At 47.7% G+C, this 18,584-nt stretch overlaps 1 protein-coding gene across 1 annotated transcript in view; it reads left to right on the top strand.

The window, feature by feature from the left end:
• Positions 1–18,584, top strand: part of LOC144762942 (uncharacterized) — a 315,799-nt gene that overhangs the window by 95,342 nt on the left and 201,873 nt on the right. Inside the window, exon 4 of the mRNA XM_078648242.1 lies at positions 3,766–3,857. Coding sequence (XP_078504368.1) covers positions 3,766–3,857 — 92 coding nt within the window. The remainder of the gene's footprint in view (positions 1–3,765; positions 3,858–18,584) is intronic.

The raw sequence follows: 18,584 nt of genomic DNA, 5'->3' as shown, positions 1-18,584 counted from the left end.
TTTACCTGAGCTGCAGCCAGGTGAGGTGGGGTTTTTCTCTCCTGCCACGATGTCAGGAGAAGGATGTTATCACTGCATATCAGGTGATATTTTATCTTTTTTAATTCTTTATAAAGCAGTAGCGGTAATGGTCCTGACGAACCAGCAAGATACCATTTGGATCTAATTAGTCTGCAGAAACATGTCGACCTTTCATCTTGAATAGTGGTTATTTGTTTAGTCCACTACGCACTTTTCATTACTTTGGGATCGAAGGAAAATATATTAAAATCTTTGTTCTTCCCTACCCAATTTTATGGTAATTCACATTTACGCACTTTCACATTGTATGCACATTTAGAGCACTGCTTTCAGTCACCCTTATTAGTTATAATTCATCACTGGGTCCCACGTGTAGGTTTAGGCTTTAACATCTGCCAGTCCGCAGTGGGTACACCACCCTACCTTCAGGTGTGAAGGATCCCAGATGATGAAGGGCAGATCCGAGTGGTGACTGATGGGAATTTTCTCACAAAGAGGGAGACCCTATGCGTGACTTGAGTAGCACATTATTAGTTTTTCACTTTATAGGAACAAGATTTCATTTCATGGTAGTTAAACGTGGATTGCATAGAAATTGACCCCTTGCTACTCTTTTGTTGGTTAAAAGGTTTATAGGGATAGTAGCAGTGTAGGGTCGTTAAACTGTCCTTAGGACCCTCCCCCCTCTGTTGTTTGACAAAGAGACCAGTGACATATTGCACACAAAGTGAATACTGGCACAATCTGGGCAATGCTGGTGGTGGATCTGACATGCTCTTATCCTCGCCTTAGTATCATACCTTCGCCAAATTCTACTCTTTTGGTAGTGATTGTGTGTGGCTGTCCAGGACCAGGTGTCCTTGTGTGGGGCTAGACAGAAGAAAGCAGCATGAAGTTCTGACCAATCTGTGGATCCCCATCTGTGAACAAGCACCATTCTAAACGACTGTGTACATGCTAACATGAAACACAAGAACAGATGCTTCAAGGATCTTTTGGCACAGAGAGAACTCCCAAACAGAGGGTAGGACAGACAGCTATCATTATGCTTTACACCACCATCCATCCATTCAAAGGTTCTCTCCGAAGCAGGTAACCAGATAACAAGGAGGAAACTTTTAACAATAGTTATAGCAATGTGGCATCCTTTCTGGCTGAGCGGTAGCCTATCAACAGTGGCAGCACTAGAGCATTCTGCTGACTAACTTTCAATGGGAAAGCTTCAAGAGATGACAGAAAGTTTAACTAGCTTAAAATGTCCCTGTGACATCACCTGCATTGTTTAGACAAGTGCCAGGGGGGGAGGCCCGAAGTAAGAGCTGTGAGCGGGAGACCAGGATATCCCCTCCCATAAGTAGAAATGCATTACAATGTTAAACAAAATTGTATATTTGACATTGAAATGCTGGTAGATGCACTTGCCCTGTTTTTCTTTACCGCACATACACCTTAAAATAGATTGTGTTTACCTTCATTCTCCATTTTGAAAATCAAAAGCAATTATGCTCACAAAATATTTTAAATAAACACTTTGAAGCGTCAGGAGATATTTTTACTCTACGTTTCTTTGCCTACAACTTGATTAATTATACCTGGTGTCATATTCCATATGAAAATTCAGTAAAACTGTAAAACATTAAATTACAAAAATGTGAAATAAACACATCGGAATGCTGGATAACGGTTTACAAAGGGGACACGGTATTGCTGGGTGTCTGGGTTAATGTAGCGACTCCTGCTGTTGTTTCGATGACATATTTCGGTGGGCGGGGCTATTAGTCGGCATCGACGATGACACATCCTAGCAGAGGGGGACACACCGTGGAAACGGATGTGGATGCACGGTGGCCTGCTGATCTATACGTCCGTCAGCTCTACACCTATTGTCCGCGTCAGGAGGGAAATGCAGGCAGAGGTCTGCGTGATGCAGGGAGCCCAATCACGTTATTTCAAGCCCACGAGCAGGGGGAATTCCCCCCGTCAATTTTGTTTGTCCTCTCGTGGCCCTGTGCCAGACAGAGCACTAGGCATAATAATAAACACAGACAGCAAGCACACATCAGCAGAACAAAAAGCTGCAGGCCAGCCATCGTGGAACCCGCATCCTCGCAGAAGGACCCCTCCCACCCATCTAGCACTACATTATCTAATGTATAAAGCAATGGGGCAGTGTTGACGTCACTTTAAAAACAAGTGAACAAGTTGTGTGTGCTCACTGGGCAGGGCAGCAAAGCCATGAAAGTGAAAGCATCTGTAACCTGACCCAAAACAGATGGCAGGCTGCTGAAGCTGCTCACTTTTGAGCTGGAGAACAGGGTTTGAGCCTGGCGTGGACTACATTATTTAATTATATAAACATTAACAGTGATCTCAGAGTGGGGGTGGAGAGAGACATATTAAAAAAATGATAAACATTAAGGGGGAGACAGGTACAAATAAAAAAAACATGGATGAGATAGAGAAATGTTGCATCTGAAACCAAGTTTAACAAATTGTGCAAGGAGGTGGCTCAACAGATTAAACTTCTGACTTGGGCGCAGGAAAATAGGATTCTAGCCTCAGCATGGACTGCATCATTTAAGTGTGATTTAATTATGAATAAATTAAACATAAATAAATAAATAGGGTTAGGTAAGTGCAGGAAGCTGCTAGATTTGGAAATGCAAGCAGCAAAGAAAAAAAGTAGTCCCTAATTAAAAAGATAACAGCCACAGTGTAAGTTAATTGTAGTTGGTCCATGCTGCTTCCTCCAGAAAGGGAATAAAAAGGAAGTGATGTATTGGACCACAAGCCAGCAATGAGCAAGATAAGAACAGCAATGCCAGATTCCTCCAATGGCAAGCGACAAAACAAAGACAAATGCAATGGGTGGAGTTTCAGTAGTAATACTGATTACTTGATGCCTCGTAGAGGAAGCGCATGCGCTGTTCTATACGAGACCTAAAAATACAGCAAGTTAAGAGCACTTAACTCAAACATTAAACTGGCTGCTCGAAGTCGTAGATTTTCAAATCAATCTACAACCTATTCAAGTAAATGTGGGAAGTCCTCAGCGCAACCAAAGAAAGTTAAGTCACGAATACATAGTCATCAGGAAGAAGGCCTCCAAAGAAATATTACCAATATGCCTGTCATACCCGCCTACCTGGATGCCAGGTGATTCCAATGAGGTGGCAATGCTAGTTCCCGAATCCCCTCGAGACTTGCCCTCGGAGTACAGAAGGAAACACTGCTCCAGTGGCAAATCCCAAGGGGAGAGGAGTCAAGATGTAGAGAGCGTGTGGGGTCAAAAGATGCTGTGGCTTGTCTACTTAACACAACATTGCATCAGGCATTCACACCATTCTGATGAATGGTACTGATTGATATGTTATCTATAAACAAACAATAAAAAAGGATTTAGTCTATTATTACGTATATCTTTTACAGTATCACCTCTAGCTTTTTATATCTCAACTAACCTTTACTTTTGTTGTAAGTTGATTTTAGATAGCCCATTGAGGTTCCTTCATCAAAGTTTTGAAACTATAGTGAGTATGATTCCAGCATCAAACCCACAAGCTAAGTTGGGCAGGGTTAGGTTCACCCAAGTCCTTTCTGGCAGAGCCCTGCCAACAGAAAGTACAAGTTGAAAGGAAACACTGGTTACCTTGTCTGCAAGCACAATGCTTCAACTGAGCCCAGTGCGTAGTGAAAACAAGTCTGTTAATGTGCCTTTCCATTTCTTCTTGTTTTTCCATCCAGGTGTGAGACTGAAGCAGGACATTTTTGGAGTGAGGTTGAAGTGGAAGGAAAAAGGAAGCTGGCAAGACAGAGTACTGGAAGCCGGAAAACAGGTACGTCGTAAGCGAAGTGGCTAAGCAAAGGGAAGGAGCGTGTTCAGTCTTTAAATAAGACTGCTTTAGAACGTTCATAATCGTCACATTCTAATTGGTTGTAACAAGGAACAGGTGCAGATAATGAATTGATGAAGCTGTCTTCTACAAAGTGTTTTAGAATATTCACAAAGGTTGTGTTCTAATTGCTTATAGCAAGGAACAGGTGCAGGGGATTAATTTGATAAGGGCTGTCTTCTGGAAGGTTCACATTGAGGTCATCTATGCCATTTGATTGATACTTATTCTGGTAGATTTTCTGGATGTTTCCATGGCCCCTTAAACCTGACGTTACATATGCATGGTAAAACATTTGTAAAAGATATTAAGCCTTTTCAAACAAACTGGGGAACATCAGCTGCAGCCAGCTATTACCAACAGCATGTAATATGGTCAAAAGCTAGGGTACACGATGTTTGTTCATTTATAAGTGTTAAGAGGAATGATATGAGTCATGCCAGTACATTGTGATAAATGGAAAAAGAATAATTGATGGACAGAATGCAGAGCAATGGCATACATTCACCCCAGTACAGAGTTCAGAGCCTAAATCCATAGTTTTTTTACTCAACATGCCATTCCAGTTTGGACCCAGCCATATGCAAATCAGCCTTGACCCTGCAACCAATGGGAACAGTCCAGCCCGAACTGCTAGGCCAGGTCCTCCCTGGACTGGAAGCAATCATCCTAGGACTGGTGGGGCGTGGCTAGCCAGCCAACATGGCGGACGTGTTTGAGTTGAGCTCTGTCTTTAGACCCCTAATTATCCTGACATTTACCCTACAAGAGGTGCTTCCCAAGCACGCGCTGTGTGGAGCTGGTGTGGGGACGCAGCGGGGAGCCTGTGGAGCCCAGCGTATTTCGGTTTGGGGCTGCAGTGACAGAGGCTGACGGCTAGAGGAGGCAGTGAGGGCCGTGCCTGAGTGGCTCGAAAGGTGCCCGGCGGCCATTGAAACGACTGAGCACTGCTGCGGGAGGCCAGGTGTTGTTCCAGGCCCCGGGCATTCTGCGAGCCCCGCTGAGGAAACAGCGCTGCAGGGAGGCGTGAGCGGCAAGGCAGTTGGCCGAGGCAGCTGGAGAAGTGTACTGTGCGGACAGAGGACGTGGCAGCCCCGCGGCCGGCGAAGACTAGGGCCTGGCGCCTCCCTTTGGACCCTGAGATCAGTGAAGCCTTGTGGACCCTCCTGGCCACAAAGCGGCTGCCGAGCGGAGGGGGACAATCCTACGCTGGTGCTGCTGGTGTGACTGCCGGTTGCAACCCCCACACGGTGAGGAGCGGGACCTGGGGCGGACGGGGGGAGCCCCGCAGAGGTGCCATAGCTCAGCAGATGGTGTCACCCTGGGACGTCTAGGTAGTGGCTGCGGAGCCCGGAGGCCCCAGATGGTGGACTGGGAGCTCGGGGACTGAGACCTGCAATGTGCTTGTAAAGAGCGGAGGAAGCAGTTTTGCAGGCAAGTTGGGCAGCGCAGTGGATTGTAGGCCGCACTGCTCCTGAACCGACAGAGTGGGGGGAGACCTGTGCCCGTAGTCTGGCTTGCCTCGTGTCGGAGTGGTGTCCGAGGAGCGAGGCTGATACTGGAGGCTGCGTCGGTGGAGGCTGAGGGGAGAGGCCGCCCAGGGGTCTGCGGCGATTTGTGGTGCTCGCCCGGGCCAGACTGGGGCTTAGTGATATTCTGGCCGGCACGACAAGGGGACATTGTGCTGTGCAGGTTAAAGTGCCGGATGGTGTATGTGGCCGGCCGGGCGGCCGCACTCAGTATCCCCAGGCTGCGACCTCTTGGAAAGGGTTGCACGCCCCCAACCCGGCAATTTGAGACCTGGGCGCCATTTTGATTTTGGTGTTGGTGCCATTTTAGCCGCCGCTGCTCCTTAGGTGGCCCACACTTGGTGCGTGCTCAACGACACGCAAGGAGAGGGCGTCAGGTGTCTGGGACTGAGCGGGTGAGTCGAATTCACCCATTGTGGCGCTGTGGCCTCTGGTGCCGGGAGCCATCGAGGCGAAGCAGCTGCAGTTGCTCATAGAGGGGGCATCGTTGAAGAGGACTCTGGAGATAGAGAAGGTGCACCCTTACTTAAGGACGTGGTGAAAGTCGGATGATCGTCTGAGGCACCCACAGGGTCGACACCGGCTGCAGGGTGTTGCGGCTCAGCCGGTGCTGGCGCCCAGCCCCGATAGGCAGCTCCCCTCGTCACGGCTGGTGGCACTGGACCGGTGAGGCGACTTCTCCCCTAGGACTCTGGTGGGGGTCTGGCGCTGGGTGACTGGTGGCTGTCGGCGGGTGTGGATGCCTTCTGCGCAGCAGCTGGCAATGGGCAGGCTCAGGGATAAGTCCCTGCAGAAGCAGCAGGTGGCTGATGGGCCGGGCTCTTTGCACGAACCGCAGAGTGACAACATGGGACCGGCGGCGGCCCTTGCAGCCAAGATGGACTCCGTGCTGGCGCGATGGAGCGCATAGGCACCACATTGGAACAAACTAAGGTATCCCTGGAGGCCCGTATTGACAAGGTCACATCTGACTTCACCCTTCTTCACGCGGACCATCGTAAGTTGGCGGAGTCAGTTGCTGTGCAGCATCAGTCGTTTCAAGAGTTACAGCCTGTGGTGCAGAATCACGCTTCGGCGCTCCAAGACATCATAGACAGGGTCCATGTGCTGGAGGATCGCATCGAGGATGCGGAAGGGCGCTCCCGGCGCAACAATGTTCGGGTGGGCGGGTTCCCGGAAGGCGAAGAAGGGAAAGATCCGGAGAGGTATACTGAGAACTCGCTGCGGGAGCTCCTGCCTCCGGGGATGTTGTCCCCGCACTTTGTAGTAGAAAGAGCGCATAGGGTGCCAGCGCAGAAGCCTCGGCCCGGAGCCTGGCCTCTCCCATTTCTTTTCAAGCTACTCAACTATCGTGACCGGGACGTGCTGCTGTGCAAAACCAGGACGCTGGATGATTTGACCGTGGGGAACAGCCCTGTGATGTTCTTTCCAGACTACACAGCAGCAGTGCAGAGACGGAGGAGCACATACCTGGCCGTGAAGAAGCAACTGAGGGAACTAGGACTGCCATACTCTTTGCTGTTCCCCTCTCGCCTCCGCGTGATCACCAAGGAGGGTGAACGCTTCTTTGATGCACCGTCAGATGTCTGGGACTGGCTAGAGGAGACGGGACAGTGGAAGGGTACAAGACCTATGGGACCGGAGGAGGGTGAATGGCAGGTACAGAGATCAAGAAGGCGCAGGAAACAGGGAGCCCGCCGCGGCTCAGGCTCCGGTCCAGCTGCACCCAGTCCGGAGAAAATAAGACTCCAAAGGCAGGAAGCGCTTGAGGCGGTTGCGACCCTGGGAGCGGCACAAGGTGTGGTCCGAGCGGCCTCTCAGACACGCAGCGAACATGACATAAGTGGCTCGTCATCCCCATCCACAGTACTTTCAGGAGACATGAGTATGCCAGTGGTACACCACCGACAGCTGACCTCCTTATGTGATGTGACCCGTGGCGGACATGCAGGGGTCCCTGTCTCTGACTTTGTAATTGATTGTGATATCCTTCTCATAATATTACTGTGCGCGCTGATGTGCTATGTTTGTCTTTATTCAGGCATGATTGCGCTGCTGCGGAAAGCTGTGCGACTGATTGAGTGTGGGTGTCTTGGTGGGCTCGGGGCTAGCAGGTACTGGGTTTACACTGCACTTGCGGGCTCTCCTGCGGGCGTCCTGCACCGGCCTGGTATGTCTATAGGTCCTAGATGCTCCAAACACCTCTTGAACATCCGGTTGGTCTGAGTTAGGGGTGAAATGTAGCGCGGTTGTTGGCGGAACGCACACCCAGTCAGCCACTACGCTGAACTAGCACATTCTTGTGTGGTGGATCTTGTTGAGGTTTGGACATATGCCTTCTTGGGGGCTTGCCCTTTTTGTTACATCGTTTGTGATTGTTTACACGTTTCAGTTGCGGCACACTGACCTTCCTTTTCCTGATGGTGTTTGTATGCCCCCCTCTGAGGTGTTCCCCTGACCCTGTGCGCATGTGCAATGTCCTGACACATGACACATACTAACATACTGACTTGGAACCTCAGCGGTATGCACACCCCGTTGCGCGCTACTCGGTCTTTTCCTACCTGCAGCGTCATGGGGTGGGTATTGCTCTTCTTCAAGAGGCACATATGACACAGATCGAGCTTGATAGACTCCACAGGTGCTGGAGGGGGCAGATATTTAGTACGACCTTCTCTGCGCACGCACGTGGCACTTTGAAATGGGTGAGGGCGGGTGTCCCCTTTATCTGTAAGGAAGCGCTGGTAGATCCGGCGGGGAGGTACTCCCTAGTGCGGGGGCGGTTGAATGGTCAGGAAATCTTGTTAGGATCCCTTTATGCCCCGAACACAGATCAGTCCTCCTATCTAGAGAGCCTGAATCAAATCCTTCACCCATATGCTGGTCTCCATTGGCTGATTGGAGGGGATTTTAACATGGTACTAGACGTGCATCTGGACCGATCTTTCCCTCCCCTCCGAGCTGCGACAGTGGCATCCAATGCGCAAGCGTTTAGGGACTGGCTTTCACACTGGGAGGTGCATGACCTCTGGCGCGTGCATCACCCCATAGATAGAATATACTCTTACTACTCTTCAGTTCATGATCTACATGTCCGGCTGGATCGGATTGTAGGCACCCAGTCGCTGCTCCCGCTCTGCGCCAAATCAGAATACCTAGGGAGAATGTACTCTGATCACAACCCCCTATGGTTCCGGATTAGTTGGGAGGTGGATCGCCCACCTGTACCCACGTGGCGGCTGCAGCCTGCAGCGCTTGAGGATGCTGAGTTCCGATCATCGCTGGGCACGGCCATCTTAGCTTACTTTGAGGCCAATGAAGGGACGGCGAGCAGCGCCTCGTGGAATGGGAAGCACATAAAGCAGCTATTCGTGGGCACTGCATGGGGCCACATGGAATATACGCAAAAAGTTGTCGGCCTCCCTGTCGCGCATGGAGTCGGAGCTCCTACGATATGAGAGGGAAGGTGAGGGGACAGGTGAGCACTCGCGCACACTAAGCGACCTGCGCTCCAGGCATGCAGCCCTTCTGGAGCAGCTGCGATGCCATAACTATGCGGCGCACACGGCTAGGACGCATACTGTCAGAACCCCACAAGTGCAAATTGGGGTAATAGTACAGGAAGAACGCAAAAATAACAGGATCAGCGCCATTCAAAGAGGCTGGTCGGAACTAAATCGAAGATGGCGCCTGAATAGGACGCCAGATTCGAGTCACTGTTAACGTTCTAGTCTCGCTGCTCGCGCTACTGAATCCTGATGAGGTGCGCGCTGCTGACAAGCCGCGCACTTCACCGAGGATCTGACCGTGTTCAGTAGCGCAAATACAGTGTCCCAGCATTTCCTAGTCATAGGAGTAGTTAGAGTAGTCCTGTTCATAAGATTTCTAATTAAACTAAAGAACACGTGTGGAAACGTGATTGGCAGTAAAAAGTCAGGAGAAAGCATCGGCTTCGAGAGTCTGAGGAGTCTCGTGTTCGCGTCAAGACGTTCTTCAGAGAGAAGCCGTTGTCGTTACGGGAAGTGAAGAACAGAAAGCAGAGCTAAGTGACGATACCGAGAACTGTATACTTAATTGAAATGCCAGTGTAATCTGTTTTGAGCGAATATCAGTAGAAATTAAACCAGCGAATTTTCAGTCCAGTCAGAAGTTTACATAGAGAATAATCCTAACGTGAAAAGACAGAAAAATAGTTCACGCATGCAGAAAAGATTTGACTACACATTATCCTTGGTCATAAAAGAAAGAAAGGGAAATATACTTACCAAGACGAAGCCATCTTTCAATTAGGGCGATAAAAGAATCGAATTCACAGAACCAGCCCTGAAATAAATAAGGAGAGAGTTTACGTTACAAATAGGCGAGGATTCTAAAAGAAAGCACAGTAAGTGAGTTACAATAAGTAAAATATAAATAGAGACTGAATAAGAGAATAATCCTCTAAAGTGTGTAAATATATTACAGGTGTGCAACCAAGAAAACCGCCAGAATTAAACAGAGAGCATAAAGCATAATAGAAGGAATTTACAAGAAAATAAAAGTAAGTGAGATTCAATAGGGAGGTGTTAAGGAAGATCAAAAAAGAATAGTTTGACTAAGGTGTTATTTTACAATTACAGAAAAACGTCTCAATCTAGAACCACAACACAAATTTAGGGAGTCCTTAAAGAAATAGAAGAGAAGCAAGTCCTGGAAGTCTTAGGGTAAGGTGTAAATAGATACTAGATTAACAAGAAGTAGAGTAGCGTAGAGTAGAAAGAAATTCATGTTGGTTTAACTCTTCTCCACAGGTTTCTTTCTTGACCACACAGAAGTCTGCTGGACGGACTACCGAAGAAACCCATCAGGACAGTCTCTTCTCTCTCTCTTTTGTTATTTTATCCAATATCCCTCTTCCCCCAGAATAGCCTCACTAGAGACTTGTATCATCAAGCTCTGGGTTGCTGTTTGGGTGGATTTGGGAATTAGCATCTCTGTTCCTGTGTAGTAAGAATTGGTACAGGAGCCTGACAGAGTGAAGTGCCCAAGTTGCATTCTACACCCGAACAGAGATGGCAGAGGGAATAGATTTGCAAGGTTTAGGAACCATTTTAGATACTATACAAAAGGAGTTGAGCGCAGTCCGGGAGGAGAATCAGAGCCTTAGAATGGAAATAGTGAACTCAAGAAAAGAGACCGCAGAATTGGCACAAAGGGTTAGACAACCCTTTGGTCCTAGTTCTGGTGCTCAAGCCCCATTATTAGAAGGGACAAATAGAACTACTACTCAAGTGATTCACTCCTTATCACCTGTCATTCCTTTAGCAGCTCAAGAACGCTTTAGTGGGGATCCACAAAAGGACCCGATATTTATTACCCAATGCTCGTTGCATTTCCTGTGTCGTCCTTCCATTTTCCCTGATGCGCAATCTCGAGTAGCCTTTGTGTTATCATATTTAAGTGGGGATGCAGCTTCTTGGTCTTTGCCATTGATAACGAAGAATGATCCGATATTGCGAAATTATGAGAACTTTAAGGAAGAGTTTCTTCGCATATTTGATAGACGGCGAATATCCCAAGCTGTTGACAATGAGCTGCTTGATTTGAAACAGGGGAATCGTGATGTGGTCTCTTATTTGGCTCAATTCAACAAGCTTGTGGTGGAAACCAACTGGCCAGAGAGCAAGAGGGCAGCAGTATTTTACCGTGGATTGAAGGACGAACTGAAAGATGTGTTAGCGGGAATACCAAACAGACCCACAGAAATCTCCGCATTAGTAGACCTAGTTTTAGAAATCGATTTTCGTCAAGGGGAAAGAAGAGGAGAAAAGAAAAAAGATTACAGAGCTGTGGTGCCAAGATTCGATCGAGTCAGATCGGAAGGTGGACGGAGTTATGAAGTACCACAGGGCGTAGAACCTATGCAGATTGGAACGATTCGTGGTCCTCTCTCTAAAGAAGAGAAGGAAAAATGGAGAGTCAGCAATCTTGTATGTACTGTGGATCCGGAGGCCATTTTGTAAGAAATTGTCCGAAGAAACCCAAAGTGAGCTTCAAGCCGAAGGAAAACTAACAGCACCATCTGTTGGAGGAGTTGGACAGGTGGATGCGATTTTGGACCAAACTCCAAGAGAACATAGAGTGGCTAATACCCTGCAATCAGCGGCTCCACATTTAATCTTATCCATGGAAATTAGGTTTCGACAGATAACGCTGATGGAAGTCTCCGTAATGATTGACTCAGGAGCCACCGGAAATTTTTGCGATCTGAAATTTGCGAGCAGAGTGGGAATCAAGGCCATCCAGAAATCAAGAAGTGAACCCGTCAGAGCGGTGGATGGTACCAATTTATCTTCAGGTCCGATAGTCAGCCACACAGAGATGATACAGTTAATTTCGAATGAGGGACATGAAGAGAACATTCAGTTTAATTTAATTGATGCCCCCCAATTTCAATTAATTCTAGGACTTCCCTGGCTCACCGAACATAATCCGAGCATAAACTGGAGTACAAGGACAGTAGAAATGGAGTCGAGTTACTGTTTGGAAAATTGTTTTGGGAATTTAAAAACAGAACAAGAGGAAAATCCTGCGCACATGTTATGTCAGATCGGAGAATCCATCTGTGCGATCCAGGGACAAGAAGTACCGGAGGAATACCAAGAGTTTGAAGATGTCTTCAATGAAGTGGAGGCGGAACAACTACCACCCCACAGACCTTATGATTGTAAGATCGAGTTGGAACCGGGTTCAAACTTACCTTGTAGTCGAGTATATGCCCTCACAGAGAAGGAACATCGTCCTCTAAGAGAATATTTGGATAAATACTTGGCAAATGGTTTCATCCGTCCCTCCCAGTCCCCAGTCTCCTCGCCTCTATTTTTTGTGCCGAAGAAGGAAGGAGATTTGAGGACTTGCATCGACTACAGAGCGATAAATAAAATCACAAAGAAAAACCGTTACCCGTTACCTCTGATATCAGTTCTGCTAGATCAAGTAAAAGGAGCAAAAATCTACACAAAATTGGATTTGAGAGGAGCATATCATCTGGTAAGAATGAAAGTGGGAGATGAATGGAAGACGGCTTTTAGGACGAGATTCGGCCTGTTTGAATATCAGGTTATGCCCTATGGTTTATGCAACGCACCTGCAGCTTTTCAGCACTTCATAAATGATGTGCTGAAAGAATTCATCGATCAGTGTGCCATCGTGTACATCGACGACATTCTTATATACTCTGCGGATGAAGAAAATCATCAGGATCAAGTTAGAGGGGTCTTGCAAAAGCTAAGAGAAAACAAACTGTTTGTAAAGCTAGAAAAATGTGCTTTCAGTGTATCCCAAGTCGAATTTCTGGGTTTTGTCATTTCCCCCACGGGAATACTAATGGACCAAAAGAAAATCGAAGCAGTTACAAACTGGAAGTCCCCAGAGAGTGTCAAGGAGGTACAAAGTTTCATTGGCTTTGCCAATTTCTACCGGAGATTCATTAGTGAGTTTTCGCATAAGGTCTTGCCACTCACCCGACTGCTGAAGAAAGGGATCAAATTTGAATGGACCACTAAGGCAGAAGAAGCCTTTCAATCCCTGAAAGAAAGTTTCACTTCAGCACCAATCCTACAACATGCAGACCCAACTGAACCTTTTTACGTGGAGACTGATGCTTCCGATCAGGCAGTTGGAGGGGTCTTATCTCAGCGAAGTAGGTTAACAGGGCAGCTACATCCAGTGGCTTATAGATCTAGGAAATTGAACCCGGCCGAAGTTAACTATACAATCACAGAGAAAGAGCTATTGGCTATAAAAGATGCATTCAAGGATTGGAGGCATCATCTGATGGGAGCACAGCATCAAGTCACAGTATACACGGATCATAGAAATTTGAAATTTCTGAAAACAGCCAGAACATTGACCCCAAGACAATTACGATGGTCATTATATTTTGCTGATTATGACTTTGTCATCACCTATCGACCTGGAGCCCAGAATGGAAAAGCAGACGCCTTATCCAGAATTGACACGGAGAATCAAAAGACGCCGATAAGAGACCAATCAATTATTCCAAGTGAAAGAATCATTGGAGCAATCACTTCGGTTAATTTGGAAAAGGGCATCTCGGAAGCAATGGATGAAAAGACCATGGAAAATTGGGCAAGAAAAGAAGGAGGAGAAATTCATAATCGACTGCCGTACTATCAAGGAGCCCTGTACATTCCCACCAAAGAATTACAGCAGCAAATCATGAAGGAATGTCATGATGCGAAATTGGCTGGACATAAAGGTGAGGCAAAGAACAAGGAACTGATCCAGCGACACTATTGGTGGCCCGAAATGTCAAAACATATTGAGCAGTACGTTAAAACTTGTGAGATATGCGCTCAGGGAAAATCTGAAAGACAGGCCCCAAAAGGGTGGCTTATGTCTTTGCCCACTCCACCCTACCCCTGGCACACTGTCACACTGGACCACATCACTGACTTACCCCTTAGTCAGGGTTTTAACACCATATTAGTTGTGGTAGATTCCTTTTCTAAAATGGCCCATTTTACCGCCCTGAAAGGAGTGCCAACAGCGAAACAGTTGGCGGCTCATTTCAGCGCTCAGATTGTGAAAATCCACGGAATCCCAAGGCTTGTGATAACTGACAGGGGCCCACAGTTCATTTCCCATTTTTGGAAATCATTTATGGAAGGGTTGGGTACGGAAGTTCGGTTTTCCACCAGTTATCATCCAGAGACCGATGGTCAAACCGAGAGGGTGAATCAAGAACTTGAACAGTACCTGAGATTGTTTCTTTTAAAGCAAGAAGGGAATTGGTCGGATTATCTATGGGCTGCAGAGTTTGCTCACAACAATGCAAAAAATGTGTCCACTGGGTTTTCCCCGTTCTTCATGAATCATGGTAGACATCCAAACTCAACCCTTAGGCAAGTTGAAATCTCAGTCCCAGCGGTAGAGGAGATAGTGACACAATTAGAACGAGTACATAAGAGTGCAATCGAGAATCTCAAAAAGGCTAAGGAAAAATATAAGGAATATGCAGACAAGAAGAGACGTCTAGGGCCTCAGTTGGAAATAGGGGACAAGGTTTGGTTAAGTACCAAGAATCTGAGACTCAAAGGAAATCGAAAATTTCAACCGAGGTTTATTGGCCCATACCAGGTAGAGGAAAAAGTAAACCCAGTGACTTATCGAATCCAACTGCCATCTAAGTTGAAAATCCATCCAGTCTTTCACATATCCTTGTTAAAAAAGGCCTCAGAGAACTTGCGAAAAGATTCCCCACCAAGACCTCTGCAATTAGAGACAGGTACTGATTTCGAAGTCAAAGAAATACTCGACTCTAAAAGAATAAGAGGAAAGCTATATTATCTAGTGGACTGGAAAGGTTATGGGCCTGAGGAAAGATCTTGGGAACGGGAAGAAGACTTGCACGCTCCAAGACTGGTTAAGATTTTTCATCAACGATTCCCGACCAACCCTCGGAGGGGAGAGTCTACCTTGTTGGAGGGTACTGTCAGAACCCCACAAGTGCAAATTGGGGCAATAGTACAGGAAGAACGCAAAAATAACAGGATCAGCGCCATTCAAAGAGGCTGGTTGGAACTAAATCGAAGATGGCGCCTGAATAGGACGCCAGATTCGAGTCACTGTTAACGTTCTAGTCTCGCTGCTCGCGCTACTGAATCCTGATGAGGTGCGCGCTGCTGACAAGCCGCGCACTTCACCGAGGATCTGACCGTGTTCAGTAGCGCAAATACAGTGTCCCAGCATTTCCTAGTCATAGGAGTAGTTAGAGTAGTCCTGTTCATAAGATTTCTAATTAAACTAAAGAACACGTGTGGAAACGTGATTGACAGTAAAAAGTCAGGAGAAAGCATCGGCTTCGAGAGTCTGAGGAGTCTCGTGTTCGCGTCAAGACGTTCTTCAGAGAGAAGCCGTTGTCATTACGGGAAGTGAAGAACAGAAAGCAGAGCTAAGTGACGATACCGAGAACTGTATACTTAATTGAAATGCCAGTGTAATCTGTTTTGAGCGAATATCAGTAGAAATTAAACCAGCGAATTTTCAGTCCAGTCAGGAGTTTACATAGAGAATAATCCTAACGTGAAAAGACAGAAAAATAGTTCACGCATGCAGAAAAGATTTGACTACACATTATCCTTGGTCATAAAAGAAAGAAAGGGAAATATACTTACCAAGACGAAGCCATCTTTCAATTAGGGCGATAAAAGAATCGAATTCACAGAACCAGCCCTGAAATAAATAAGGAGAGAGTTTACGTTACAAATAGGCGAGGATTCTAAAAGAAAGCACAGTAAGTGAGTTACAATAAGTAAAATATAAATAGAGACTGAATAAGAGAATAATCCTCTAAAGTGTGTAAATATATTACAGGTGTGCAACCAAGAAAACCGCCAGAATTAAACAGAGAGCATAAAACATAATAGAAGGAATTTACAAGAAAATAAAAGTAAGTGAGATTCAATAGGGAGGTGTTAAGGAAGATAAAAAAAGAATAGTTTGACTAAGGTGTTATTTTTCAATTACAGAAAAACGTCTCAATCTAGAACCACAACACAAATTGAGGGTGTCCTTAAAGAAATAGAAGAGAAGCAAGTCCTGGAAGTCTTAGGGTAAGGTGTAAATAGATACTAGATTAACAAGAAGTAGAGTAGCGTAGAGTAGAAAGAAATTCATGTTGGTTTAACTCTTCTCCACAGGTTTCTTTCTTGACCACACAGAAGTCTGCTGGACGGACTACCGAAGAAACCCATCAGGACAGTCTCTTCTCTCTCTCTTTTGTTATTTTATCCAATATCCCCCTTCCCCCAGAATAGCCTCACTAGAGACTTGTATCACCAAGCTCTGGGTTGCTGTTTGGGTGGATTTGGGAATTAGCATCTCTGTTCCTGTGTAGTAAGAATTGGTACAGGAGCCTGACACATGCCAAGGCAGACAGAGCTGGCCGGCTGCTGGCCTGGTTAGTGCAGAGGGATGGGTGCGGAGCCCCGATAGGAGCTCTGTGCACAGCGGAGAGGGAGATGGTGTACACACAATGAGAAATTCACTGTGTTCTGACCGACCACTATAAGCACCTATGCAGAGCCCGCGGCACTGGCCTAGCCGTGCATTAGAGGCGTTCCTGGACACTGTTACTTTACCTGTGGCATCTGAGGAACACAGAGAAGAGCTTAATACCCCCCTCACTCTGGAGGAGGTGGCGGACGCGATCCGGGATATGATGACGGAGAAAATCCCCGGGCCGGATGGCCTACCCGCTGAATACTATAAGGCGAATAGAGATATTCTTGTGCCCCTGCTCCTCCAGCTGTACAATACAGCTATAAGTGACAGCTCGTTTCCCCCGTCCATGCGGGAAGCGTTTTTGGTTTCCTTGCCCAAGCCGGACAGAGACCCCACTGCTTTAAGTTCGTACAGGCCGCTGGAAATGCTTAATGTGGAACATAACGTTTTTCCAAATATTCTTGCAGGGCAGCTTGCGCCAGTGGTCCCCCACCTAGTGCACTCCGATCAAAATGGGTTTGTACCAGCGAGATCTACATCCCTGAATCTTCGGAGGTTTTTTAGGGTGGCAGCTGAAGTGACAAAGGAATGGCCCAGGGCAGGATGTCTGATAATAGACCTGGAAAAGGCCTTTGACTGCCTGGAGTGGGGGTACCTGGCTGTGGTGCTATCATGCTACGACCTTGACGCGGGCTTTCTACAGATGGTTGAGCTCCTCTATAAAAATCCTGTGGTCCGGTGAGACTGGGCCCCTATATTTCCGAAGCAGTGGCGGTGGGCCGGGGCACCCGGCAGGGATGCCCCTGTCCCCGCTACTGTTTGCGTTGGCTGTGGAACCCTTGGCGGTGGCACTGCGCAGTCTCTGGGAGACGGAATCCCCTTGGGAGATGCGATCCACCAGGTATCCCTTTATGCTGATGACCTGCTGGTGTTCGTGAAGGACGTGACACGCATACCGGAGCGGCTAGCTCACTTACTGGGACAGTTTGCGGTCGTATCGGGGCTTCGGGTAAACACGGGCAAGTCCTGTCTCTATGCATTCAACACTGAGGTAGAAGACCCAAGGTACTGTCTTGATAGCACGAGAGTCCTATGGCAGGCTGACACCTTCAAATATCTAGGGATTCAGATCTACCAGCAACCGGCTGATCTATTTGATGCCAAGGTGGGACGGGCTGTGACAGCGCTTCGATCCTAGATACGCTTTTGGTCCTCACTCCCGCTGACCACTATGGGTAGGGTGGGTCTTGCCAAGAAGGTCATGCTACCCGACTCCTGTACTATTTTGTCAATCTGCCTCTCTACATACCGGCCTCTTTCTTTTCGTCGCTCAATACGGTATTGCGGGACTTCATCTGGGGCGCCTCCCAGCACCGATTGGCGTTAGTGAAGCTCTTCCTGCCAACTGACAGTGGAGGGCTGGCCGCCCCCTGTTTCGAGCATTACTACCTGGCCGCGCAACTCCAATGGATTGCCCGCTGGTTGGCAGATAGAGGTAGGGACAATACCACTACAGTTGAGCCGCCGTACTCGCTGGAGCGTGTCGCCAGGCTTTTCCACCCTTTGGCGTTCATAGGGCCTACCTCACGCCTGAGCTTATCAATAGATATTTCCACCGTGTAGATGCGTCCTGCCCCAGATGCGGCGAGGTGGGCGCGGGGCTCCTCCACCTCTTTTGGAACTGCCCTAGGCTGGGCTCCTACTGGAGCGTAATTGGTGAGCTGCTCAGGGAATGCACTGGTCGTATTATACCCCTTGACTGGCCGGAATACATTTTGCACCATTTTAGGAGGCCGCCCAAAGATAAGGTGTTGTCCCGTTTTTTAGATCTGGGGATGGTGGTAGTTAAAAGCCAAGTGTGCAGGCGTGGACCTCCTCCTTTCAGGCATGGGCCCGGGCAGAGTGGATGGCCATTTGTAGAGAGGAAACTGTGGGGCTCCGTAAAGAACCAATGGCGGAGCGCTGGGAGCACATGCTTAATGCCTTGCAGCTACCGGGTGGGGCCAGGGGTGAAGGGGCTGCGGAGAGTTAGGCGGCGCCCTCGGGGGTCGGAGTGCGCCGTGGGCTGTCCTACTCTCTAATTAATCTTTGACTCCTGGAGTTATGCAGGCTTCAGATGCAGTCTCAGTTCTGG

This window comes from Lissotriton helveticus, chromosome 6 (genome assembly GCF_964261635.1).
Source record: "Lissotriton helveticus chromosome 6, aLisHel1.1, whole genome shotgun sequence".
Taxonomy (NCBI): Eukaryota; Metazoa; Chordata; class Amphibia; order Caudata; family Salamandridae; genus Lissotriton; species Lissotriton helveticus.
The sequence above is the reverse complement of the archived record's forward strand: the minus strand, read 5'-3'. Positions and strand labels throughout refer to the sequence as shown.